The 27,823-nt window shown below is 37.1% G+C and overlaps 1 protein-coding gene across 4 annotated transcripts; it reads left to right on the top strand.

Moving 5' to 3' along the window:
* The first annotated feature begins 29 nt into the window (after positions 1–29).
* LOC124641233 (MTOR-associated protein MEAK7) lies at positions 30–26,521 on the top strand. Of its 4 annotated transcripts, none has more exons than XM_047179267.1 (10): positions 30–178; positions 1,710–1,872; positions 17,522–17,654; positions 18,198–18,289; positions 18,831–19,027; positions 20,320–20,459; positions 21,447–21,593; positions 22,039–22,265; positions 23,978–24,163; positions 25,809–26,521. In XM_047179267.1, the coding sequence occupies exons 2-10, from the start codon at positions 1,711–1,713 to the stop codon at positions 25,917–25,919; spliced, it is 1,395 nt and encodes a 464-aa protein (XP_047035223.1). In that variant the 5' UTR covers positions 30–178; position 1,710; the 3' UTR covers positions 25,920–26,521. The 4 variants fall into 4 exon arrangements, with proteins under 4 accessions (XP_047035223.1, XP_047035221.1, XP_047035224.1 ...); XM_047179265.1 differs by lacking the exon at positions 25,809–26,521 and adding an exon at positions 24,586–24,863; XM_047179268.1 differs by lacking the exon at positions 30–178 and adding an exon at positions 193–391.
* The last annotated feature ends 1,302 nt before the right edge of the window (positions 26,522–27,823 follow it).

The raw sequence follows: 27,823 nt of genomic DNA, 5'->3' as shown, positions 1-27,823 counted from the left end.
ATATTGGTTTTTCATGGCGGTTTATTTCCAGCCACAGTTTTCGATAAGGCAGTCGCTGTGACGCGGCGACGAGCGCAAGTCGTTTCGTGTGTTAACACTGTGACTCATTTCAAATACCTTTACGGTTTGGGGAAGTTATTAAAAAAATATTCCTTGACATTGTATTTGACGTTGACAGGTAACCTAATTTAGTAATTTGTAATCTTGACAAAAAATATTGATTTATTACGTTCATTATTCTATGCGGCATGTTATCTTTTATAACTTACTTTAATAATGTGATGGGTACTCGAGATTATGTGTAATATAAGTTTTCAATCGATAATAGAAGTAATATTTTGTGGTGTGTTATTGTAAAGTTTGTGACTGCATTGTTTTTATCGGTAAAAAGGTAATGTTTATGTTATGTTTATGACGTAAATCTCGTTTCAATATGATTTTAAGATAATCTTTCACGATATATTTTCCATTACACTATGCAACTTGTATTAATGACCTGTAAAATATTATTTTATTTTTGTCCTCTCGTTTTTTTTATATATTTTTCGTCGTGAGGTCGTAGGCAATGACATTGCATTTGGAGCCAGGAAAACGTAATAGGCCGTATATGTCCTGACGAATGTAGGAATTATACTGTTACCTATCTTCCTAGTATTTCAAGGCAGTGTAGTAATGTGACAAGGTTTTTTTCTTGTCATGTTAATGATGTGCTAAGCAAACAAAATCACATGATTGTATTGGCAACAGGTGCTGTTATTATATCACATATTTATAACTGAAAAATGATAGTGTCATTAAGTTCAGTTTGTGAGAAATTGATACTTAAGGTGTTTCACTCTACTAATTTGTTTACAGTGTAAATAAAAAAATATTTACAAAAGTGTATCTAATCAAGATACATGTTTTTTTTTAATAGTAATTTGCCCATAGCAAAACTTCAAATCTCCTATTATTTAAATATTAATATAAACTCATATTTAATTCACAAGTCGAGTTTAAGGCAATTACTTTGTATTTAAATGGGTTGACTGTATATAAATATTCTATTTTTAATTATCTACAAAATGTAGAACATGTAGCATAAATTTTATTACTGCAAAGTTTACACTGAAACTGAAATAAAATATTGAAAAACATAAAAAGTTCACACTGTTCATAAAATCAAAGACATACAGTTAATATTTTTTAAGTCATGTAGAAAACATAAACAAGTTTTTCCAGAAGTATACAATATTATACTTACAGAAAATATAAGTTAAATCTCAATTTTCACTTTGATTAATTAATAAAAAAATAATATTGCAAGACTTTTGCTTGGGCAGCGGATGAAACTGTTGGTGGAAGCTAGTCTATACTGATATAATAAACAGGAAATATATGTTTGTTTGTACTCTAAAGGTTTCTCATTCTGATCTACTGATGAGATTTTAAAAGTTCTTTCACTGTTGGAAAGCTACATATTTCCCGAGTAACAATGCCCTATATTATTTATTTATACTTTATGTACAAAATTGGTACATTGGTGGACTTCATGCCCCAAGGCATTCCCTACCAGTCAACCATTATATTCAGGTATGAGCAGTAGTTCCCATGGGACCTGGCTAAAAATATTAACACCCATACTATATTTTACCCATGTCTAGAAAGTACTTCCTGATCCTAGTATTTTATTAAGTCCAGAAGAATTCTAACTACAATCAACATTTCAGTATGGGCAACACAAGCAAGAAGTTAGCGGCCAAATGCACACTCCTCACCAAAGATGAGCAGAAGTACTTGGCGACCACGTTCCGGTCGGCCAGCAAGAACTCCGACAAGATCAGGGAGGAGGACCTGATCGTGAGTGGCAAATTAGACGCAGTGTTGCTAGAAGTGTGTTCATTTTTCCTTTTATTTTTTTGGTTAAGCAACTTTTTGGTTGGTGATGAGATGAGAGGTCGTAGTAGCTATGCTATGGAATGAACTATTCCATGTTACAGGCTGTTATAATTTGAAAAAAATCGGTCATCAGGGCTTGTTAGGTAATTAAACCTACAAGTCATTTGATAACAAGAAGAGGTAATTAAAATAATAAATTTTGTATTTTACAAGATGTTTCTTAAAGTATGTCTTACGAAAGCTGTTTCGCTGATCGCACACGAACATACATAGATACAGTTCAAAGAGAGAACTTCTTTTTTTTGAAGTTGGTTAAAAATATTTCCGTCTTAATCTACTATGTTTTATTAGTATATATTAAGATCTCATCACCAACCAAATCTGCATTACATACAAGATTTGGTAAATATAAAGTTTTCAATTTTCCATTCATTTTACTGTATTCAATAGATTGTATTTAATTGTAGAATTACCAATGAACTCACACAATAAGGAATATTATGACAGAAATTAAGTTTTACCTCCTTGGTAGAAATTATTGGTTGGCGGGAAATCCACGTCTATGTCTTGTCTTTGTTATGATTACTTTTCTAACAGAGTTACTAACCCCTTGTAAACTTACGTAGGTATAAATATTATGGAACAGAAAGAAAGTAAGAAAAAAAATTAGTTTAAGAAATTATATAAGACTTTTTATAACTCCTAATATAATAAACAGGAAACATTGTTTGTTTGTTTGACCCTGTAGGCTCCGAAACTTTCTTCTTTAAAATTCTTTCACAGTTGGGTAACACAGGCTATATTTTACCCCGGTACGGGCAGTAGTTCCCACGGGACGCGGTTGACACCGCGGGAAAACAGCTGGTTGAAAAAAAAATCTCAAAATTGATGCTTTCTGCGTCCAAATAAATAACAAAAATTCTCCCGGAATTTTTGAAAATTTTTCTTGATATTTTCTTTAATGTATGAGTTCATTGTTTTTAAGTAATTAGCAAGTCATGTAAACGTAACTTGTATGTAGTAACTTTATGTTAAGTTAGAGTATGTCCCATTTTGTTTTCATTTTTAAACCCCCATGTGTATAATTATTTTTAATTCTTAGACGCTTCTAGAATTTTTTGTGTTGGTGGTGGTTTGAATTTGTTTTTAGGATTTTTTTACTTAGATATTTTGATTAGTTTTTCGTATTTTGAAAACAGGTCTCAACTGTTTTAATTTATTTTGCATTATGGGTCTTACTTCCAAGGCCTACTGTGTTGCTGCATCTAAATAACTAGACATATTTATGTTTCATAAACTCAGAACGGATACTCCTATTTATGTAGCTTGTTCACCCAGAAGTGTTTGCAAAGCTCATTTTTCGTTTATTTAATTTTTTCAAGCACTTCTTGACACTATTAATTTGCTTGTAAAGCACTATGCACGAAAATGTTATGAATCTGATATCCTATATTTTTTATCTTTTGCCATTTGCGATGCATACCGCGCATTTCAAATACGAATTTTAGATTCCAAGCCCAGCAGGCGCCCTTTAATTGCGCAGGTAAAAATAAATGATCCTTAGAAACCAAACTGTTGTCGTATATAAACGTGAACCCATGTCCCATAGCATAGTCGTGCAGGGCACATGTTACTTCTCATACAGAGAAGGAAATAACGTTAATCGCCACGCTTCCTCAAAATGTTTTTCTTCACCTTTATTTATCCTTACCTCAGTCAATTGTGTCCAAGTTAGAACTTCCCATACTCATTTTCAATTCGCCAACACTTACAACCGGGCCAGTCTAATTCAGTTCGTAAACTATGGGGCCATAGAGTACGACTTACGATTTGGCCACCTGTCAAAACTGTAATTAGTGAGTAAGAGTAACTAATGTTTATAGATTGTTGATTGTTTGAGCTTAAACGGTTTCTCGGTACCTTGTTACTACACACATCAAAAGTGTCTAGGGATCAAGCATTTTTATGCGGATTTCTTGAGATTGAGATGTGGCTTTGTAATAAATTTATGATTTTATAAATTTATATGGATCCTTTTTGGTGCATTTCATAATTTGAATCAGGAACTGTGAATCAAATTCGAGTAAAAGATGAAAATCAGCTGTCAATATTTTCCCTATAAACACATACAACGCATTGAAGACATTATTAGTGCTACTGTTTCCCTACTACTGATTAAAACCAACGTTATTATGGAGCGGCGACGTCATTTAAGCAGGGAAGAAATGCTCAGAGCCGTGGGAATGATAGAAGCTGGTTCCCGGCAACGTACTGTGGCTTTAGCTCTGAATACAAGTCAGAGTGTTATCAGTCGACTTTGGACACGTTACCGAAGCACTGGTACCGTAGCTGAGCGCCATGGAGGACGGTATCGCTGCACCACACGGAGACAAGACCGATACATTCAAATCTTAACTCGAAGAGCTCCAACAATAACCGCCATGATGTTAGCCGTGAGGCTTCATCACTCTTCAGGGAACTTAATTAGCGACCAAACAGTCAGAAACCGCTTGCATGAAGTGAACCTTCATTCCCGAAGACCGCTACGGGTACCACCTATAGCAATGCACAATCGTAGGATTCGATATCAATGGGCTCTTGAACACAGAAATTGGGCAGAAGAACAATGGCGTTTCGTGTGCTTTTCTGATGAGTCTCGTTTTGGTATGAGACCGGATACAAGACGTATACGACACTGGAGAACCCCTGGACGCCAACAGCGATTAAAATCCTGCCAGGAAGTCCATCCTTATAGTGGTGGAACCATCATGGTATGGGCGGGTATTTGGATCGGCGGAAGAACTGAGTTGATTTGGATCAGAAGCAACCTCAACGCTCAAATTTATGCTGAGACGATTGTATCAGACGTCATCGTTCCTCTACAAGTGCAAATCGGTCCCTTATTTCAGTTAATGCATGATAATGCACGACCGCACACCGCAAGAGTTGTAAGACAGACTCTCGCGGCAGCTAACATCAATGTCCTGCCCTGGCCTGCTCAGTCGCCAGACTTGAACCCGATTGAGCATGCATGGGATATGCTACAGAGAAGAGCTCTGCCGAATATGGAGGGTATCCAGTCGCAAGAAGACCTTTTTTTGTTGTTGCAACGAACATGGGCGGCCATTCCACATCGTGATTTGGATGAACTCATTTTGAGTATGCCAAACCGATGTTCTTGTGTTGTTAGTGTTCGCGGTAGAAACACGGATTATTAATTGTTTAAGTTACCCAATAAACTTTTAAAGAAAACTGTTATTTCAGTCTTTTTTTTCGAACTTTTGTGTTAGTGTTTCAAATGTCAAAAATCCCTTTATTAGGAAAATGGCAAATTTCTTTATTAGTGCAAAGGTGACTTGGTTTATCGTTACTGTGACAAACGAAAACACTTTATTTGATGAATCCTTAAAGAAAATTTTAATTAATATCAATCAGGAGAAAAGTTATTGCAAAAATATATGTTGATCCCTAGACACTTTTGATGTGTGTATTTAGGGAAGTGTTTCCTGCGTTTAGGTCCTTGGATTTATTTATTGAATGGTTTTTGCACATTGTACAATGGCGGATTTAACGCCTAAGGGGTTTCTACGCCTTTGGGTGCTAATGATTTCGTGCGTATATGGATAAAAATTATGAAAACTTATCAGGTAACTTATAAGAAATATATAATTTGGAGTAGCTTTAAATCTTCCAAAATATTAGATCTAGAACCTAATGCCTTGATAACAGGAACCAACTGTTTCATTTCATTAATCAATTATCTCTTCAAGGCTTGATTAGCCTCCCAAGTCAAAAATCAAAAATCAAAATCTTTTTATTTCACATAGGCCTTTGCAGGCACCTATGAAACGTCACATTAGTTGCACGGTTCCAAAAAGTTGGTCTCATGGAGAAGAGCCGGCAAGAAACTCCATAGACACTCTTTTTAAAAAGTAATATAGTCACGGTACAAACAGTCTATTACATAACAATAGTAAGCTCACAAAATTATACAATGCAAGAAAACTAAACTGTAAATCTATACAATGCAAAGGGAGAAGAAAAAGTCGTTTAATTGCCAGGGAAGCCACACATGGAGAGATGAGTTATCGCCATATAATATATTTATCGTCAACAAAGTCTTGAATTTTATAATAAGCTTTGTTAATTAGGGTGGATTTTAAAGTGTTCTTAAATTTTATATCCGTGAGATCGGTTACACACTTAGGCAGCTTGTTGTAAAAACGGACACAATTCCCTAAAAACGATTTATTTGATTTCGTTATACTGAATCTCGGAATTACTAGCTTGTGCTTGTTTCTTGTATTAATGGAATGTATATCACTTTTAACACTAAATTGATTTAAGTTTTTGCGTACGAACATGATATCTTCTAGTATATAAAGAGAAGGTAGTGTAAGTAAGTATATCAATTTCTTTAAATAATTCTCTTAATGACTCGCGAGGGCCGAGGCCATAAATTGCACAGATTGCCCTTTTCTGGAGAACGAAGATTGAGTTCTTCGTTCTCCAGAAAAGGACATACTTAACTTATGTCAACGGAGTACTCGTGTAGATACCACGCGCGTCTAAAAGAGTTGTCATAGAAATGAAAGGGATCCCTTAGGGCCAAAGCCTGTCAGGGCTGCGGGATGGTTGGAAGGAGTTACCGCGGCCGTGGTACACAAAGGGCTTCAGAAGGAACAAAGTCTGACTCTGCTTTCTGTTCCGGCCTACTACCAAAATAAAACTTTATAAGCTTCCATTATCCAAACATCATAATCAAAAGACTAGGCAGTTTGATAGATTTGGGAATGTTACATACAAATTACAACATAGTGCATATAATTCGTATCATTTATGCAATGTTTAGATACAGAGAGCGCACAGATGGCTGATGTCATTAATTTGTAAGTCAGACACACAAACAAAACTGATGCGATTTACAGTTGATATAGTGAGGAACTGTTACTTATCTACATATATCTATACTTCAATGTGTAATAAGAGGAAACATATTTTTGTTTGTAACGAGGCTCCGGAAACTACTGAGCCGTTTTGAAAAATTATTACACTGTTGGGAAGCTACATTATCCCCGAATAACATACCGTCAGTTGCACAAAGCTCCATTAAAATTAAAGCTTCATTAAATCTGTTGCAGACACTTTTTATCTTGTTGACAAAGAAAGAGTCAGCAATAGATTTAAAGTAGCTTTAAGTTTAATGGAGCTTTGGGCAACTGACGTTTAGACTATATTTTATCAGGTAAAGGGCAGTAATTTCCACAGGATTCATTTATCGATGTTATATCGAAAATGAGTCAGTTTCATAGGAATTCAGAATTGGTGATAAAAATCTAATAAACTTGAGATAATACATGCCTACGATATGAGATGTGACAATAAGCAAGACATAATAAACAAGATAGAATCAAAGATAATTTTATATCGTTTTACCTACCGCTTAGGTGCTCTTACTATTCCTTCACTCTTATAGCCCGATGGGACGGCAATCCGACGCGACCGTAGAGAGATCAGGCGCGGGACCGATATTAACGTGCTCTCCGATGCACGGGTGTATCAATCACCAATTTTGAGGCTTCGGGCTACTTTGTAAAAGTTTCTAAAACCCACAACACGGTTTCAAACCCGAAACCTCGTGCACATATGCGACAGCTACACCAATGAGGCAGACATACATTTTACGTACTATAAATATTTAACATAGCAGTCGTTTCATTAAGAGCAAAATGACTAGCGGAGGTGCCATAACAGAAAATCTCCTAAGAAAGTAGCGCGCCAAATTGGGGGTCTGTGGGGGACGAGGAACGTTACTGTTTTCGCCTTAATACGCCTTCTTTTGACCCGACCATTTTTTTGTAATACCAAAAATCGTTGACGGATATATCGGAAGGACCCGAACGATTCGTTAGTTCTCGCGTAAATAATCGTTTTGGTCTTGCCCGCTGTACGCATTTGACCTAGTAGAAGGCGCCTGACCTACCTGCATTATAGCATCCATGAGTCATAGAGAGGATCATTTAGAATTGTATTTCAGTAGTATTTAAGTTTATAACTTCCGTATCGATGGAGAGTGATAATTTATTGGCTGTTCGTTTATGTAGCTTTAAACGAGTGTTTCTTAGTTAATGTTCGCACATTAATATGCGAAGTATTTTCACGTGTGGAGAGAAATATGGATGTGTATTTAACTTTTAAGAACGTAGTTGGAGTAAGTATATGGGTATAGGTAATGATGTTTGGGAGAGGTCGCTCTTAGCGATAACACGTCCGTCCCATTATGTCACTCAGTGTTATTAGTTTTAGAATTAAAAATGTAAAAATTAGCATACCTAATAAAGTATATTTATTTATCTTTTTATATGCAGGTTTTTCATTCTTTTGAAAATAAAGAACCCAAAAGAAATAAGAAAGTGCGATGTAGAGTATTTTTTAGATCAAATAAAACACGTTTCATTGAAGTAAAAAGATCCAAAATATCGATAAAATATAGGTATATAACATAAACATAAACCCGGAACAAATCAGAACGTGGTCCGTTTATGTAAATACTGTTTAAATATTTTACAAAACATACAATATTTTGAGAAATGTTCTCAATAAACACTCCTTGTAAAACAATGAAATCTCAGCTGCATCTGGTTGGCAGTGTCGGCGGCTTGCTTTGTGCCACGTGATTTTCAAAGTGTCAGCAAACTCAGCGAAGCCTCTTTGGTCAAAGCCTGGTGGGGCTGCGAGGTGGTTCGAAAGGTAGTCAGTAAGAGTCTGACACTACCTCACGCTGCACCCACAGCGGGGTGGGTCATTTGATGATTTCCCACTTTTTCACTTTTCCACACAGAACTGCATCTGGACTAAAAACAACAGTTAGGACTCGACTGTAGTGTGTGTCTCAGGAACTGCTGATTCGAATTAACGTAAAAACGAATGTAAACGAACGTATTCGTTTCGGTATTAGATAGCCCATTTATCCAGGAAGGATGTAGGCTACTTTTTATCAGAGTGCGCGAATTACTTCACACCAATTATTTATACAAAGGTCTCAGTAGATTTCAACTTTTAAATGATAATCTATATCTTCCCCCACTTCATTGCAACTTTTCGATCCAGATACCTGCATCCCAACATCACATAAGTTGATATTTTTATAACTAGCGAGCATTCATAAAGTGTGCTCGGTTTATAACTGTGGCCAGCAGCCGTCGAATGTTCCAGAAATGATTTATACCTCACTAAACTGGTGTTTACGCGAAACTTTGTTAGAAATAGAAAATGGGGAAAATGGGCCTGTTGTATGAACTTATTTTTGGGAATACCTGTATGTATGTTTGAATGAATGGAATTGCTGATTGGTTTGAATATATAGAGGTATTATATATTTCTTGCCGTACCTATAGCTTTGCCGCTCTGAATTTGATATGATCAAAATCTTTTGCGCAATCACGAAGCATCACGTGGATTGAGAACTGCAAAATTATTTGACGGGAGCTGATAGTGTTTTTTTAGTTCACTTTGATTATGCTGAAATCACGGAGCGCGATAATGGTGGCAATCTGATATACCTACTAATTTTATAAGGCTGAAGAATTTGTTTGTTTATGTGTGTATTTGTTTGAACGCGCTAATCTAAGGAAGTATTTCTGGTTCGATCTTAAAAAATATTTTGGAAGCCTATTTACGGGTTCCCACAAAATGCTGATGAAACGTGGTAGAAGCTTGTAGGTTATAAGATCGAAAAAAAAAATACATTTTGAACTATCCGAAGCAGAATTATAAAATGGTTGAGCATACGTTAGCTTTTCCTACAATCCCACTAAGTTTGGCACGAACCATAGCTATGTTCACAACATCAAAAACTGAAATCCGCCCAGTTAAAATCGAAATAATTTGTGAAAACAAATCACTATTTACTAACACACCGACCTAATATCTTGAAAGCGGGTGCTGAAAACGTTGAAACTGAATAAAACCGATTGTGTATTAAACACACAAACAAACGTATCCGTAATATGAATGGACATTCCATCTCGTCTTTCGTGAAATGAATTCAAGGTTGCCAGTGAATTATCTGGCTAATTTGATTGTTGGGATGAAAGAAGTCTGCGTTCTGACTTTTCTATCTCCCTCTAGTTTTTTTTATATTCTACATAAACTTACCTAAGCCCCATACTTTAGGTCGGTACTAAATTATTTTCTTGAATTTCTTCGTACAATTTCCAACTAGAACCTAGTCACAATACGCTTCGCTTAAGGTTTCGGGTTCGACTCCTTGATTGGGCCGAAATCAACTGAATTTCCCGGGTTTGGAAGTTGGTGGTGATATTCTCCCGTGCCTTGGAGAGCACGTTAATGTCGGTCCTATGCCTGATTTCTCTCCGGTCGTGTCGGATTGCCCTCCCACCGGGCCCGGACTATGAGAATGCACCTGTGTGTGCATGTTTTTAGGCAACCGGGACCATACATTAACTTTAAATACATATAAGAGGAAGTCTCACCCATTCGGGCATTTTATTTTCAGCCCATGGAGTATTACAAACTATTGATCCTTTTATACAGGATTGCTTAACAATTTCCTTCACCATCTAACACAAATCAGCTTAACTAAAACCAGTTGCAAAGCTACAATATTTAGACATAACTTCTAAATGTTTATTCAAACAGGCTTGTTTGTAGGGCGGTCGTGACGTCACGCGTGGTTGTCCGTCCATACAGTTTATTGCCAAAGTCTGGGGGCGCGGTGTTTGACGTCTGTTTGCCGTATTGATTCCCTTTTTTGTAACTTCTTGTAGTTTCAAGGTTTCTTTGTTTTGCATAGGCATAGTACTTCTGCTTTGTCGTGTCTTTTTTTTTCAAATTGATGCAGGGTGTACGGTAGACTGCACATCAGTGGTATCTGTCATGCACCTTAACTCAATAGTAATAGGTACGATTTTCCTATAAAACTGTTACCACTGACCTGAAGTTGACTGTACCAGTCTTTATATGGGGTAACTGCTTATCTGACCCCTTCAACCCAGTAGAGTACTCGGGCATCCTCAAAATAAGACTGTTTATTGGACTTTCTGGCTTCTGCTTGCCACCGACGACAGTTATGTTCAAATGACAGCCTGGATCCACCAATTTGCACCAACGTGCTTTTCGAAATGTTGAGGAAATCGTCATGACAAGATCCATCCACGGGCCGACCGCGTCGAGTGTTGCTTAACCTTCTGACTGATATATCCGCCTAGTTGCTTAGCGATGAGCTTCTATACCTATAAGAAATTCTGTATTTTTTAAATGAAACCGCTACATACAGACAGCTAATACAATTTTGGTGTGCTAAACAGAAATGAAAAAAAAAACTGACCGAACATTATCAACTTTTCTTTTATCGCAAACAAAATACGTGTTCATCGTGAAAATGATTTTTCTGTCCGATTTATGAGTGTAATGCCTGGACTATATTAATATAGCGTCCGATGCAAGTACAATGTACAATCAGCAAGTCATTTTTATTATTAGCTTCGCTTTTCTCGCTTGGATTATACAAAGAGCATAATGTGGGCAGGTAGATTAGTTACTAAGAATACCGTTGTTTTTTTATTTCGACGCATTAAATTATGAACTTTAAAAAAGACAGGGCATAGGAATTTTCGAGGGCTAATTTGTGTATGGTTCTGGCCTGAAAACTATACTGGTACTGGTTATGGCTTCTCCTTCACTCACTGAAAATTGGTTCTGCGCAGCGAATCGCGCAAAGTACCGTGACGACAAAAAATTGGCGAGAACTATGTATGAAGAACTTAATATTTTTCATGTATATACTAATTTATAGATTTGGCCGTAGGTACGTTAAAACTCTCTTTTTTACATTTCAATAGGCAAAAACACTGTTTTGTCTGAAGGGAAGTCTAACTTAGTAATGACTATTTCGGAAATAATATCGTCATACTGACTCACTGTGTACACTACTTAGTAATTGTAATTACGTTAATAGAAAAAGTCGCTGCGGCTTAATTAATGGCCAGTGTGATCTCTATCGGCGATTAGGCTAATTAGCTAGGAGCCGTAGCCTTTTTATTAGTACAGGTTACGTGTATTTGAAGTTTTATAAGACCTTACAACTAGTTCTAAAACAAAGTAAAAAATAAAGTCGCGATAAAGTCAAGAAATACTGAATCTGAATCATTTATTTTTTCTTTTCCGAGATTAAGGACTTTTTAAAATATTTTAGATAGTGTATTTAGTACTAGATTTCTCTGTACGGATAAAGGTAAACCGCGGTTTCAGATACACACGTCCCTGGGCCCGAAAAACGCCTATCTCCGTCTCTCTAAATCTGTCATTCAAATTGCTTCAACCGTTTTGCCGTCAAATCGTAACAAATAAACAAATCTACATTCCCATTTACCTTAAAAATATGTTTTTTTTTTTTACAAAATATACCCAAGATTTTTATACAAATCGGCCCGCAACAAAAGTTGTTTAGAGGTTGTTACGATATATCTGGACATCCAGACACCGGCCGACCTCCCACATTGCACGTCACGCGTGTTTGCAACACGGACAATGCTGGAATCTGTGGGAGGTTGTTGGGCCACGAAAACAGCGGGTTGTGTAGCGGAGCGGGGAGGAATAACTCTAGTATATAATAATAACTCTATAATAACTCGTGTTCTGTATGTGTCGTGTAATGTTTGTGGAAGGTGGACTTGCCGCGGCCCTGGTTCTTAAAGGGCTTAAGAAGGAACATGATGTTTTAGTCAGTAAGAGTCTGACACTCCCTCACGCTGCTAAGAAAGACCAAAAGACCCCTCCGTCTTTTGATGATTTCCCATAGAAAAAAGTTAGACTGCTAGGTGTTCTAGAGAGAAACCTATTTTTAGAAATGGATCGAGTAGACCGATTTAGACAGTCGCTCCGAGTAAAACACTGGTACTCAGCTGCATCCGGTTAGACTGTAAGCCGACCCCAACGTACATGGTTGAGAAAAGGCTCGGCATATGATGACAGAGTTGATTGATTAACATGAAATGATGAAAACTAGCTTTTAAAAACTGTGGAACAAAACCGTGCCGTATTGATCTTGCCACTTTATTTATGATTTCGGTTGAAACCTACTTGCAGCACACTAGCTTTAATCACTTGATGCTACATTACAGCGTATTAATTGTTCAAGACATAAAAACCTACGACCGTAGCGAAGTTTTATTCAAAAGCGATTTTACGAGCGGCGAGCGTGTTCAACCGCCGATTATTCTTCTTCTTCTTTCGTCGATGACATGTCTTATAGTGAGACTACATTTTGTCAGCCCAATATGCCGCCACAGCGAGAGTACGGCCGGATGCGCTCGTTAGGTCCTCCCGCGAGCAAGTTTCAGGGCTCAGTGAACATGCGAAGAGGTGGGACATGGTCTGTACAGCAGCCCCGCACTCGCACCCAAGGTCCGCCCCGCCCGCGAAACCGCCGATTTCGTGGCCTCAATTCTAAACAATAGTTAGTAAAGCCATATACACTGTGCAGAGTACAGTTCTTGATGGAAACCATGCCTCACCATAAATATTGAAGGCCGACCTTAAATATTGAGAGGAAAAAATATAACTATGGGTAACTGATCGATAGGTTTATTATTGAGCAGAACCTCATTGTTTGTGGACTTTACGAGGCTAGTATTTTTGGTGTTGCATGATGAAAAAATATTAAGTAAATGAGCTTCCTCGAGACATTTTCTTTACCAGTAAACGCTCGCTGCTACATTTAAAGTATAGGTTGATTACTACTTAGTTTCGAGATTTTTAATCTAATGAATATTTTGCTGGAAATGGTATTTACACGGACATCCCTCCGCGGGGTCGGTCTATGTTTGCGTGATCGGGATAAAACTCAAAAACTACTTCACGGATTTTCATTGTGGATTTTCATAGGCAAGTGCGAAAGCGCTGAAGTCTATCTAAAATCAAATCTATTGATGCGATTTCGACGCCACTGAAGCTAACATTCCAATTCTGCTATGTTACAGTAAAACCTATTTTCTACTCTGAAATAGTTTTTGGTAATTAGCTATTTTACGCAGTATCGAGGAAAACGTGCCTTTCCTTAGAAACTATTTGAGGAATTTTGTTTATATTTTTTATAATTTTGCAGCAGTGAGTGATTCGCACCTGGTTTCTTAAAAATGTACTCGCAAATTAATAGCTTAGATTTATAGTTGTTTTTCAGTTTTTGCGTGATCGGATTTGGAGGATGGAGCGTGGTCTTGCTGTATATAAAATAAGAAAACGACTTATAGTAGTTACGTGAAGAGTTGAGAATTTTAGGAAACTTTACGACCAATATCTTTCTTGTTATAGTTGTCGTATTAATGACCAGTAGTTCTTACGATTACCGCGTTCAAACAAACGAACTCTATAGCTTTAAAAGTACCATTAGTCAATATTAAAATAAAATATTAAAAACATAGTTCAACATGTACAATTACAAATAGCTCAGTTGTAATAGCAGTAAATAAATGTTAAAAATAATTATCATAGGAGTTAACTTAATCTAGACTAATCTATAATATAAAAATGAATCGCAAAATGTGTTGGTAAGCGCATAACTCAACAACGCCTGGACCAATTTGGCTAATTCTTTTTTTGTTGTGTTTGTTATTGTCAGGAGAAGGTTCTTATGAAAAAAATAGGGTAAAGTAGAGAAGTCAGTTGACGGGAGCGAAGCCGCGGGCAAAAGCTAGTACATAATATATATCTAAAATATTTACCATCCGAACTAGGTTTATTTTAAACCTGTGTTTCGGGTTATCATAAAGATTTCTTTGATATACGTAACAAAAATCGTGCCCATCATTTAATTGAGGTGCAAATAACAAATATAAATACAACTGTTTGGTTTAATAATTTGATGTGAAGTTTTGGTTCCAATTGTGTTTCATAAAGAAAAAAGTCGCGTAGCAACATTTTTTGTTTGTTTGGTTGCTAAACCGTTAGATACAGACCTTGGTCCAGTTTTCACTATTAAACACTTCAAACTGTAATTAAAAGGTTTAAAATAAACTATTTCATTATTGTACTGACGGTACTTTGTTCAACGTTCATTTTCAATTTTGAAAACGACGTTTTCAAAGGACATTGTTCCGGCTCCATACATGTTCTGCCTAAGAACCGTTCGAATGGAAAGTGACTTCTATAAACTCTTAAAATTATATGGAATCCTATGAAATAAGTTTTCACGAACGGACACTTCAGGAAACTAAAATAATTACGAAAAAAGTTAATATTTTGAGGTTATAAATAAAAAATAACCAAGCTTGCGTGAAATATCAGAGTAGTACACTATACAAAAAATCAACAATACTATGTACAGCTCTATATGTTCTCTTCTAGATCTAGGAAAAGACTACTCTACTAGATACTAGGAAAAGAGATAGTAAATAGTCAAGTTTAAGATAATTCTTTGACAATGATCATTTTATAAAGTTGCATTTTCTGTCTGTCCCTTTGAATGCTTTAGATCTTTAAAACTACGCAATGGATTTGGGTGCGATTTTTTTTAATAGATAGAGTAGGTCAAGAGGAAGGTTTACACCAAGGTTTTACATTGCCACCGTGCGAAGACGGGGCGTGTGACTAGTTTTCATAAATGCTTAGAATTTTTATGAAAAACAACTACCTAAACGCTTTTGCTTTCAACGTTACGTTTCTTAATATATAGTGAATCCACTTTGGATTTGTGATAAAACGCATAAGTTTCCAAAATGGAAGAGTTCCATTCACCACAATTCATAAAATATCGATATTATTACGATGGAGAATTATTTATTTAAATGATTGTTACTACTTTTATATTAGACAGTTACCTAGCTATCTACATGCCATAAGGCGGGAATCGAACCCGCGGTCTATTACCAAGAAGGCACAGATCATACTAAAAATGTCATTACCACACAAAATAATTTAACAGTTAAAGTAAGGTTTACCAATAACAATGAAAGAGGTTTTCGAGGATGTGCAATAAAAACAATATTTATATTCAATTAAAGGTTTTTAATCATCAATATTTCTCAATAATATATCTAAGAACTGAGCTTTGGTATCTCGCCCAGCTTAAATACCAGATAATAGTCATTATGTGGGCACAACAGCCCACTGTTCTACGCCCAACGATACAATTGCAACAGTATGCCTGATGGTAGGAGCTTCTTACAAAGTACACAATTGCGTCCAACAGTGCATTGCATCTTATTATGCTCGACTGCTTCAGACCAACACGTCGTACATATAAGGTCATGAGCTTCAACCTGTAATAATAAATACAAAAAATCATTAGTAAATATCAAGTAACTTGCAATTGTGGCAATTGATTTGAAAACCGAGAAATTGTGTGCTTATGAAAACATAAGTAGGTAGTAACATTCTTATCAAAATTAGAAAAACACTCGTAGACCACTTACCATACGGGGAACAGTCCATTGTTGTATGCAACGAAGTATATCTTCGTTTTCTAATACCAAAGAACCTCCAGCAGATCCACAATTTATACAATATACTATATTCTGCATCCATTGTTGTAATTATAATATAACTAAATTCGATCACAGACAGAGCAATATCCGAAAATGCTAGTAAAATCCAGTTCTTTACACAAAGCCGAGTCTACCAAGTACGCAATCTAATCGGAGTCCGTAATCAAGCCAAAGTTGTTAGAATAAAACCATGAAACGCATAGAAAATCACAAAAGAAACGATAGTCGCAAAGCAATCAAACCAATCAAACTGACTTCTAGCAAACTGACTGAAGTACACCAGTGTTGCCAATTACGAAAACTATAATCCTACTCGAATGCCAAGCTAGAAATTCGCGATTCGCTCAAAACCATCTTAAAACATTATACAGAATACTAGCTTTTTTCTAGCTAGTCAGTTTAGGTATTTAAATGAATAAAGTGTTACCAACTAATTTTAATAACCGACTTCGGAAAGTAGGTTCTCAATTCGATCCGTATTTACCGAAATCCCGAAAACTTCCGAAACTGGCAGCACTGGCTGACGGAAACATTTTATAAGGCATCAATAATTGTGACCCTACTTTTTATTTGGAATTTATTTATTTGAAGTGTCCGTGGAATACTAAAATATGTTTCAAACAATATAAAAATAAATAAAAATTATAGTATAATTTATATTCACATCGGTTCTTAGGCCAAAATTGAACAATGTCCTTTTCCCAGAACTATTACTGCAGAATTAAATGTACACATACCTATTTACGTTTTACATTTCCTGTAGTTTTTCTTTTTCACTATTTTTAGGACCTCTGAGCCTCCTCCTCTTAAGAGTATTTTGTACGCATAGGACCGCGATGAGCCCAGCCTAGGAAATCCCAGGTTTCCTCAAGATGTTTTCCTTCAAATTCATTCAGAAATGGGTGTCTAAGATATACATACTTTCAAAGAACCTAAAAAATTAGAAAAGTTACATTAGTACATACCTGATCTGGAATCGAATCGACAGTCGTACTTGATCAGGTTTTGTAGGACTATGGGTAAAATTCATTCAGGAACTCATTTAGGCCACCAACGAACACCATACTTACATAGAATTTCAAGCCCCAAAAAAATCCAATAATGAGCCAAATGTTAGTTTGAATTCTTTATGTTTTCAGAGATTTTGGGGTCCACAAATCGACCCCCGCTTGGCACAATACCTGACGAACTTTCTGTTCGGCTCAGGGGCTGACAAGGCGGCTTCTTGCGACTTCAACAGATTTGCTGAACTCTACGTTTTTAATGTAAGAGGTGGGTTTTAGCTTTAGATTTATCTATCACCCTTCCATATCCCCTTTTTAATTTTTAGCAAAGGCATACCAAGATCTAAGCATCAGTATAATTATACTGGGACATCTTATTCTAGATGTAAGAAATATAATCATATAAAAAGTACTTTATAAAAAGTACCTTTATAAAAGAAAATTCTCCAGTCAGATTGAACTCAAAAACTGCTCCACGGATTTTCATGTTGTTTTCAGCAATGTTTCAATGGTATAATTCCACTGCAATAACTGTCTCGCAAAAAAACTAGTTTATGTTTTTAAATGTTTTCATCACTTTTTGAGATGATTCCCTTAAATTGTTCCCATTCGTGCATTCAGCACTTCAGCAATTTTTTTATCATCTGACCTCTCTCCGGTGGTGTCGGATTGCCGTCCCGTCGGACTATGAGAGTGAAGGAATAGTGAGTGCACCTGTGTCTGCGCAAATGCTTGTGCACTATAATATGTCCTGCGCAGTTGGCGCACTGAGGAATTCGGAAGAAATTAATGTATTTTTTATGATTTTCAGGTACTGCAGATGAAAGAATGATGGTTGCTTACAACAGTCTGGGCATGGACTACAACGATTCTACGGAGTTGCCTTACCAATTGTTAAGAGAGGTATGATTAAGAATTAGGTACAAAAAAATTGAGAAAACTGAGTGACAATGCTCATAAATTAATGTGTTTTATTATCCGATAGACCATTTTTCAGCTTCAATTTCAACAAAAAATTGAAGAACTTGGCGATAAAAAATATTGTAACTTGACATTAGATAATAACCATTTAGTTACTTATGCCCAAGTTCAGCGACAACATAAACGTCCGTTATTCTCAAAACTGTTGTCTGTTGTTTTAAGAAACGTACGAAACTGACGCTTATGTTGTCGGTGCACCTGGAACTACACCTTTAAATTGAGTATTGTATTCAGGGTGCATCTTCAAGGTGCAAGTAGCTTGCGCATATTGAGGCACATGCGCAGGTTACATGTATGTTAAACCCGTGGTCCAGCGACTCGCGCATGCACCAAAGCAAAATACCCACCCGCGTGCTCTTGTCACTTGCGCATGTTAACTTGCTCTAGCTACATGCACCGTGAAGACGCATCCTCACTCAAAAGTCCTTACATTTAATTGTCTTAATATTCTTATATTCTACAGTACTGCGAAAGTATAGCATCGACATACATCAAAATGGTCAAAGCTGCCCCCTCAGGACGCGCTAAGACGTGGATAGAGAAAGGCTTCAAGAGCCGCGCGTCCCACGTGCAGGCGCTAGGCGAGGCGATAGCTGCCAGCGTGTCTAGCGATGCCGACGTCGCTATTAACGCTTGTAATGCTAAGCAGCTTAATAAATGGTAAGGAAAATATTCTATAGGTAATATATAGCTTCTGTCAGCGGTTCCACCCATGAAAACCATCACGAACCCGGATAAAAATTAGCCTATAGCCTTCCTCGATAAATGGGCTATCGAACACTGAAATAATTTTTCAAATCGGACCAGTAGTTCCTGAGATTAGCGCTAGACGTGGATAGTGAAAGGCTGTAAGAGCCGCGCGTCCCACATGAAGATATTATTTTAATATAATAAATATTATTTACTATCTTCTGCCAGCGATTTCACCCGTGAAAAGTCACGAACCCAGATAATAAGTAGCCTAAAGCCTTCCTCGATAAATGGGCTATCTAAAAAGCGGACTCACAACTTTATAACTTTTGGTGTAAGAAGGAGAGAAGGTAAATAAATAAAAAGGTTGTATGCATTTCTCTTAACATTACCAGCTGCGAGAGGCCTTTTTTTTAACGACGTCAAAAATCATCAAGTGAACGCTCCCGCTGTGGTTTAGCAACGGTGAGGGAGTGTCAGACTCTTACTGACTAAAAACCGTCGTGTTCCGTCGTAGGCCTTTTAGGTACCAGGGCCGCGGTATCTCTTTCGAACAACCCGCAGCCCCGGCAGGCCTTGGCCCTGCTGGGCCCCGCTGGGGTTGCTGACATCTCTTTGAGGAGCGCGTGGAACAACGCGCGCCGTCGACACGGGTCTGTCGTCTAAGCAGACAGAGGGACGATGAGCCACCCGAACTCACCGCCCACAGACCCACGCCTACGGTGGCCGGGAGTCATCTCGCGGCCTTAGTTCAGTAGTGGACGGCAATTGGCTGATATGATGATGACGAAACCACTGAAAGTGTATGACGCATTCTTCACGAGATAATTTCAAAGACGAGTGTACATTGTTCGTTCATACTTCTTATCTTTAAATACAGTCTCGTCTTTGAGACTGAATCTCAATATTCCCTTGAGTTTGATTCGGTGTTTCTTCTCAAGTTTGTCAGATAGGAAATACCAACCTTATCTAGTTTGAAACATTGTATTTAATATTTATTCAGTTTGAAATATAAACAGCCCGGTTAACTGGATTCAGGATGTCAGACAGGCAGTGGCTCCTTATAAAACGCTGGTACTCAGCCGCATCCGGTTAGACTAGAAGCCGACCCCAACATACATAGTTGGGAAAAGGCTCGGGAGATGATGATATATTATAAAAAAAAATACTTTTTTTATTTATTTGTAAATATTTCTTGTTAATTGTAGTTTAAATTAACAGCAACAAATATGATATGATTTATAATTAAACTTACATTACAGGCTACAATCCAACACGCTACTACGTAAGATGACGGACGCGGTGTTCGTGCACCTGTACGGAGTACAAGGCCACGACGCACACAGCCACAGCCACGTGCACGTCGCGCACCCTGAACCCACGCTCATTCCGCTGCCGCAAGGTAAATACTACTATAATCATCGGCAAGGATTCATCGACAGGAACAAACTTCGGCAAGAATTATGTAACTTTTGAAGGCTTACAGTTCTACAACAAAATTCCTACTAATATAAAAAGGTTGCCGTCATTTAATGCATTCAAGAATCAGCTGGCCCAACATTTAATAAAGAATAGCAAAGCATTTGACAAAATTATTTGAATGTCTTGAATGAATGCGACACTCAATAGGCAATTATGTATAGACGAACTCGATGTTTTTTATATTAGATATAAATTGTTCATTATTGTTCTCATGTAAGTGACTGTGTCTTTTTTGAGAATAAAATATCTTTGAACCTAAGGATATTGAGCGCTGACCTTCACTTGCGCACAAGTGATTTATTGGTTTATTGCCTTATGTGTACAGTGGGCAAAGCGATCCCCAGTCTTCCGCCGAGAGCTCATTTTTCCGTGCCGATAACTATAACTTTGTTTAACTTTGTTGCTGGGGAGTTTGTTGCGCCACTTCTTCCTAGCAAAAACACATAGGATGTGGTGAAGGGTGGTCGTTTTGTGGTCTTTTGTAAATTTTTTTGACGTTCGAAAAGTGCTATTTTGCAGCCAAGTTTGAATAAATGATTTTTGATTTGATTTGTCAGTTTTCTTAAAACAACTGTTTGATGAATTCTCAAATTCAACAGTTGTGTTAAGAAAGAAAGACGTTTATGCAGTCGGTGAACTTGGGTCTAACTTTAAGAGAGTGCGCAGAAATCTGCGCAAAAAAACTCTTAATATGAGAACAGCCGCTATGGCCGATTATTATTATTATATTTGTATGTCTAACGGGCAGGCTAGCATGGAGCCGAAGCCATCACGCTGAAGCCCTTTTGAGACAACTTTACTGACAGTTGTTTTAAGAAAACTGTCGTTTGTGTTATCTATAAACTTGCACCCAAATGTTTTTACCAATTAAAAATCTTTTCTCATCTATTCTCTTTCTCTCACTAAGGATTGGAGGCGATGCCCGACTACCCTGCATTCATCGACCTATCTCACATCGTATGGCTGAACAACCACATCCCGGCGAAACATCAGAACAGGTGGCGGTTCCTCTTCTCGTCACACATACACGGCGAATCCTTCTCTACTATGACAGGTAAGCTATGATACAATGGGCTGGGCAATATTCCACTGCTGGGCAATAGTCCAGTGCTGGGCAATAGTCCAGTGCTGAGCAATACTCCAGTCCTGGGCAATAGTCCACTGATGGACTATTAGTCTACTAGTGGATAATAGTTCACTGATTGCCAATATTTTAATGAGTTATAGTCTTTTGCTGTGCAATGAATAGACCACTGCTGTGCATAGTCTACTGCTGGAGAGTAGTTCACGACTGATCAATATTCCGCTGCCGGGCAATATAGTCCACTGCTGGGTAATAGTTCACTTCAATTTTTCCAATGCTGGGCAAAAGGTCCACTGCTGGGCAATAGCTCACTGCTGTCCTAAAGCCCACTACTGGGCTCTATATAAGGCGATATTGGAGTTACTGTATAGTACCACCACTGTTTGTCCTACACCTTATATTGTAATCTTTACAGGGCGCATCCAATCCGAGGGTGCCTCCCTTCTCATAATCGAAGATAACGCGGGCTACATATTCGGAGGCTACGCCCCCGTGTCCTGGTCTCTGGGACCCAACTTCGTGGGCAATGAGGACTCGTTCCTGTTCACCCTGGCTCCCAAGATGAGGGTCTACCCGGCTTCTAACTATAACAACCATTTCCAGTATATGAATCATCATACCAAGACCTTGCCTAATGGATTGGTAAGTAAAATTCACCTCTTTTTAACAAGGTCTTATGAGGTCGTCTTGTATGTAACTATTTAATAGAACATATGGTAACAAAGGACAATGCTATTCTTTGTATGGAAGTTGGGCTCAAGAGTTGCCCACAGTAACTGCATAGTGCATTATGTTCCATAGGCTTATAATAGGTCCCAGACCGAAATATTTCGAAATCTATCCCGGGAGTCCTGAGAAAAACTGGTTTGACTCTTATTCAATACTACGAAAAATATGCTTACGAACTCTTAACTATTCCACTTTTATTACCTTAATTGAAATGCATTATAATATTAATCGACAAATACGAGGTATTGAACGAGATTTTTTTTTACCGACTTCAAAAAATGGAGGAGTTTCTCAGTTCGTTTGTATTCTTTTTACGTAAGTACGTGCATAACTCCGTCGTTTACCAACCGATTTAAACAATCATTTTATTGTTTAAAAGGATTTACTTTCCAAATAGTTCCAGGGTCCAGGGTCTGGTGATAGAAACCTTAAAACATTATGGAACTCTCGGAAATTGTAAGCACATATCAAATAAAAACTTGTCATTCGGGTATATGTCTCCGACACCACAAAACTGTGGAGGTTGAGACCTGACCTGACGATGGAGACGACAGTGAGACGAGGGAACTCCTCAACGGTATCTATTTACTACCTCGTGTTTGAGCTTATTTTATTCGTCTTGATAAGATTTTTCCATTGCCATTAAGGATATTAATTGCATGACGCTACTCGAACTTAGGACTGATTGTGGTAGATAGAGACTGAAAAGCAAGAGAAACAACAATTACCTTTAAACGTCTATTTCTGTTTTTTTTTTATCCTGTTAACAGTGAAACCACTATCTATCTGAATGTTATTTCAAGAAAAGAGGTTGTTAGGTTTGTGGCTGCTTAAAATGGCTGGCTAACATTAGAACTGGTTTTTCTCGGGACCTCTGGGACCGATTTCAAAAATATTTGGATTTCGTGATAACAGTGAAGTAAAGAACCTATTCTAACATTCCCACTACTGGGCAAATGGCTCAGGCTTTGTTAAGTGACTATCTATGGAGAACATTTGAACCGGTTTTTCTCGGGACCTCTGGGACCGATTTCAAAAATATTTGGATTTCGTGTTCAGAGTGCACTATGGAACCAGCTGAAACTACTCCCACTGCTGGGCAAACTTTGAGCCCACACCCTGGCATTGTCCTTTGACCATCTTAGCGTCATTAATATTGGCAGCTGTATGCATTTCTGATGACAGTACAGTAATATGATACTGTCAAACTGACCTGATAATGGAACATAATAAACTGGATAAACTGGATACATTAAGTGGAAGATATAAACTGGAACTTTTTGAAAAGCAAATTTTTTAGTGTCTTTTGACTATTCATTTAATTTTCTGCTCGCTACATTGATTAAAAATGTTATTGTTGTTAAAACTATTCCTAATAATGTGTGATATTCTGACCATAGCTTGATAAGTTACAATATGGATCTTTGACATAAAGATTCATTACTTATAATAATTTTCTATTATCGGAGTGCGTTTTATCACAACAGTCAAAATCTTTATACATGAGCAATTTTTACTTGAAAGATCTACTTTGCAGCGATAAATCTATCTCCGAAACAACTGCAATTCTTCCAAATCTGATCAATATTTTTTTCATCATCTTTATTTTGAATATATTTCCTCAGCTAATGGGAGGTCAATTCAACTTCGGTGCTATCTGGGTGAACGGCGACCCGTTCGGCGAGGGCTCCTCCGCCGAGTCGTGCAGCACCTACCGCGGCTACAAGCGCCTCAGCAAGGAGCCCAACTTCCGCATCAAGAGCCTGGAGGTCTGGGCGGTAGGGGAGAAACCCATGTTTAAGAAGGAGTCCGTAAGTAGTGATTTTTTTAAGTATGCCTTGGTCGTGGAGAACAAAATGATGACTGGAGATGTCATAACGCGTTTCCGAAGTAAGTAGTGTGGCCAATATGCGAGTGTTTGGTTGGGTGATGAGTAACGTTGTTGGCTCTGACCTCAGACGCCCTTGGAACAGGCGTATTTTTTGTAAAATTTAAACCTCCGACATAACTAATGCTCCTGTGTGCCGCACTATATTTCTTGTGTTTGCATGTGTAGAATATATTTCCCAAAAAGGTAAAATAAAAATCTCCCGTCTCCGATATAATATTACGATTAAGTAGGATAAAAATAATAGTCATCTTCCCCTATATTAAAACGTATCCCTTATTCTTTTTGTCAATTTATTTACCTAGCCAGCCCTATCCCATCCCTAACCCCCATCCCTCTCCCCAGATGCGATCAATGTTGAGCAGTAGAAGCAGTGTGCTAGAAACTCGACAAAGCGACAGATCCTTCCTAGCTCTATGCGGCAAGAACACCAAAAGAAGCGAAGGTTTTAGAGCTACGGAACCACCAAAGTGACCTACAAACTCTATGGTCACATAGAACTTAAAAATCTACGGGATTTTTTGATTTTTTTTTGAAGACTCCGACTATTTGTGTCAACGTCACACAAAAATGTGTTGTCAACTACAGCCAAAAGTGAAACAGACTAAAAGTGACAATTTTGAAATAATAACCTATCCGTTATTATTCTATATTATTCTTAAATAAATTATTTATGTTTTTTTTTTTCATTTATTTATTGAAAAACGGCTTTGGCAGTCTTTACGGGTAATCAAGAAGCCAGTAAGTCTGACATCAGTCATACCAAAGGGTATTGGGTTGCCCGGGTAACTGGATTGAGGAGGTCAGATAGGCAGTCGCTTCTTGTAAAGCACTGGTACTCAGCTACATCCGGTTAGACTGGAAGCCGACCCCAACATAGTTGGGAAAAGGCTAGCTTTTGTGTACAATTTAGCTTAAGAATACAGTATTACACAGTTGCCAATTACTGGTTAATCAGCATTCACAAAAATAAATGATAAAGACTAGGAAAAAACTAAAATGGATAGAATTCCAAAGTAACCAAAATCGTACGATATTCTTTCTATATTGAAGCTGTAATTGCGTATAATTTAAAGGTTAGTTCAATTAATTAATTCATAATTTTTTTATAAATATTCCGTAGATTTTATTGATTAAAGATCAGTTAATTATTTAGATTTATTATAATGTAAAAGGAGTATTTAAGAATGAATTTTAGAGTATATTTCAATAATATGTATTTGATCTGTTCATCATTCCCTATATTTTATCGACCGTAATATTTCACTGTAGGTATAGAGTCAAATGTATTTTTTTCATAGTTTACAATCTATATGTATCTAGTTTGTAATGGTATATACTATCTATTTACCTTATTACAAAACGTAGTCTTAAAAAAGTACTTGCTTACTTAAAGTCCTAGGAAAAAACCACCATGTCGAACAAAGTTAATGCTCTAATTCTGGTACGAAAGGCGGTACTTTTTAAAACCACGTTTTATAATAGGGTGCTGAAAATTCTAGTTTGTAGTATATAGGAATAATTACCTAAAATAAATATTTATACATATTATTCAATTATTTTTCCAGGATGAACGCGATGTAAGCGTCCTAGACGTGAACCCGGAAGCTAAGGCTATTCTAGACATGGCAGGCCGCACGAGACACAGCGAGGGCATCCGTGAACCGCCACCCTTATAATGTAAATATATATGTAGCTAGCTTTATTTCCGTCTGTCTGTAACCAGCACTAATTCATTTTTGTCTCAAGTCTGAATTTTCGAATAAAATCAATTTCACATAAAGCCGGGTTGAGACATGTATCCGATCACCGTTTCCGTATCTTGGACGCGTATCATGATCGCATATGTGGACGGGTACTGATACGCGTATCATGATACGCGATCTCAATATGCCGTTATGATACGGCCCGTCCCATGTCGTGTCGGTTTTTGTCCATCATATGGAGCAAATCGGAGGCGTCCACAACTGGATACGGTGCTTGATACGATACGGTGATCGGATCGGGCAGTGATACATATCTGGACTCGGCTTAAAGTGTGTTTCGCATAAACTCACCTCATGCCAAATTGACTTCATTCAGATTTTTGAAGAAAGTCGATTATTATTACTACAAATATAGTTACCAATAATTCTATATTATCCTTTCGAAGGTATGTTTAGACTTTATACAAAAAATCTTTTGAAATCATTAACTTTATACCAATTTAGTTTTATATCAATCACTATGTAAGATACACTTTATTGTACGAACAATAGAATAAATCAAGTCGCGATTAATAGTACAATTTTTAATGTCAATACCATATTTTATATCTTTACCTTTTGAAAAAGATTCGAGTCATTTCAAAATACCTTTTTTGAAAATCACAGATAGAAAATAGTATGACAAGTTAAAGTCCGTGTATTGATAGTGATTATTGACTTAAATATTCCTATTGATTCCATAGGTTGTTATCATTGAATCGAGTTTTCTAAATAGCATTTTTCTCAAAGTTCTAGTTTCCAAGTTCTAGTTTTTGACAAATAGCTTTGCTTTTTCGAAAGCTGGTTGACATTTGATGTCGATTGTTGCCGATTATCGGCCATGTCGGCTGTTATCAAAGGAGATCAGCCAGCTGCGCAGGACATATTATAGTGCACGAGCATTTGCGCACTCACAGGTCAGGTACAGTCAATATTCCTTCACTCTCATAGCCCGATGTGACGGCAATCCGACACGACCGGAGAGAGATCAGGCGCAGGACCGACATGTACGTGCTCTCCGATGCACTGGAGTATCAATCAATAACTTAAAGGCTCAAGGCTACAGGGCTGCTTTGTGAAAGTCTAGCTAATAGCTTTATGGGTTTTAGAAACCTGTATCTGCGCGAATGCTCGTGCACTATAATATGTCCTGCGCTGTTGGCTAATCTCCTTACATGAGAACAGCCGCCGTAGCCGATAATCGGCTAGGAGGACATCATCATCATCATCAGTTGCTAACTTCGGACAAGCAAACTTATTTGACGAGGTATGCAAACTACTATAATCGTCTTTAGTTCTAAATCGTCCTATCTACAATAATAAAGTCTGTATGTGAATCGCACAATTTTGTATTTTAATACCTTGACTTAAGGTGTATAATGAAATGTATGATCTTATTGTATTGACGTTCATTTGGCTAGCTTTTGTCTGTGGATTTGCTTGTTTTTGCTTGTCGGGTAAGTAAATCTGTTGTAAGTAAATGGGTGAAGTCCGGTGATGTTATAGATTATAAAAAAAAAATACAGGATTTTTGTACTTTGATTGTTGTTACTGTACTTGGATACAAATAAAAAGAACATATTTGGTAATTATGATAAAATCGATTGATTCATCATCAATTCAATCGAAAACCAATTGAATATTGTCAGTTAACATAATTTTCCATTCATATTATATTCAATTCAGTAATTTAATCCCATAGATCAACTAAAATATCAATATACAGTATGGTGTTTTTTGTGTATATATACTTATCGGACTTTGCCCATAAAAAAATGATCTGTTATACATATATTGTATCTAAATATGTAAGTAATATATAAATATAAAGTATATAC

The sequence above is a fragment of the Helicoverpa zea genome, chromosome 22 (assembly GCF_022581195.2).
Source record: "Helicoverpa zea isolate HzStark_Cry1AcR chromosome 22, ilHelZeax1.1, whole genome shotgun sequence".
NCBI lineage: Eukaryota > Metazoa > Arthropoda > Insecta > Lepidoptera > Noctuidae > Helicoverpa > Helicoverpa zea.
This window is presented reverse-complemented; position numbering and strand designations above follow the sequence as displayed.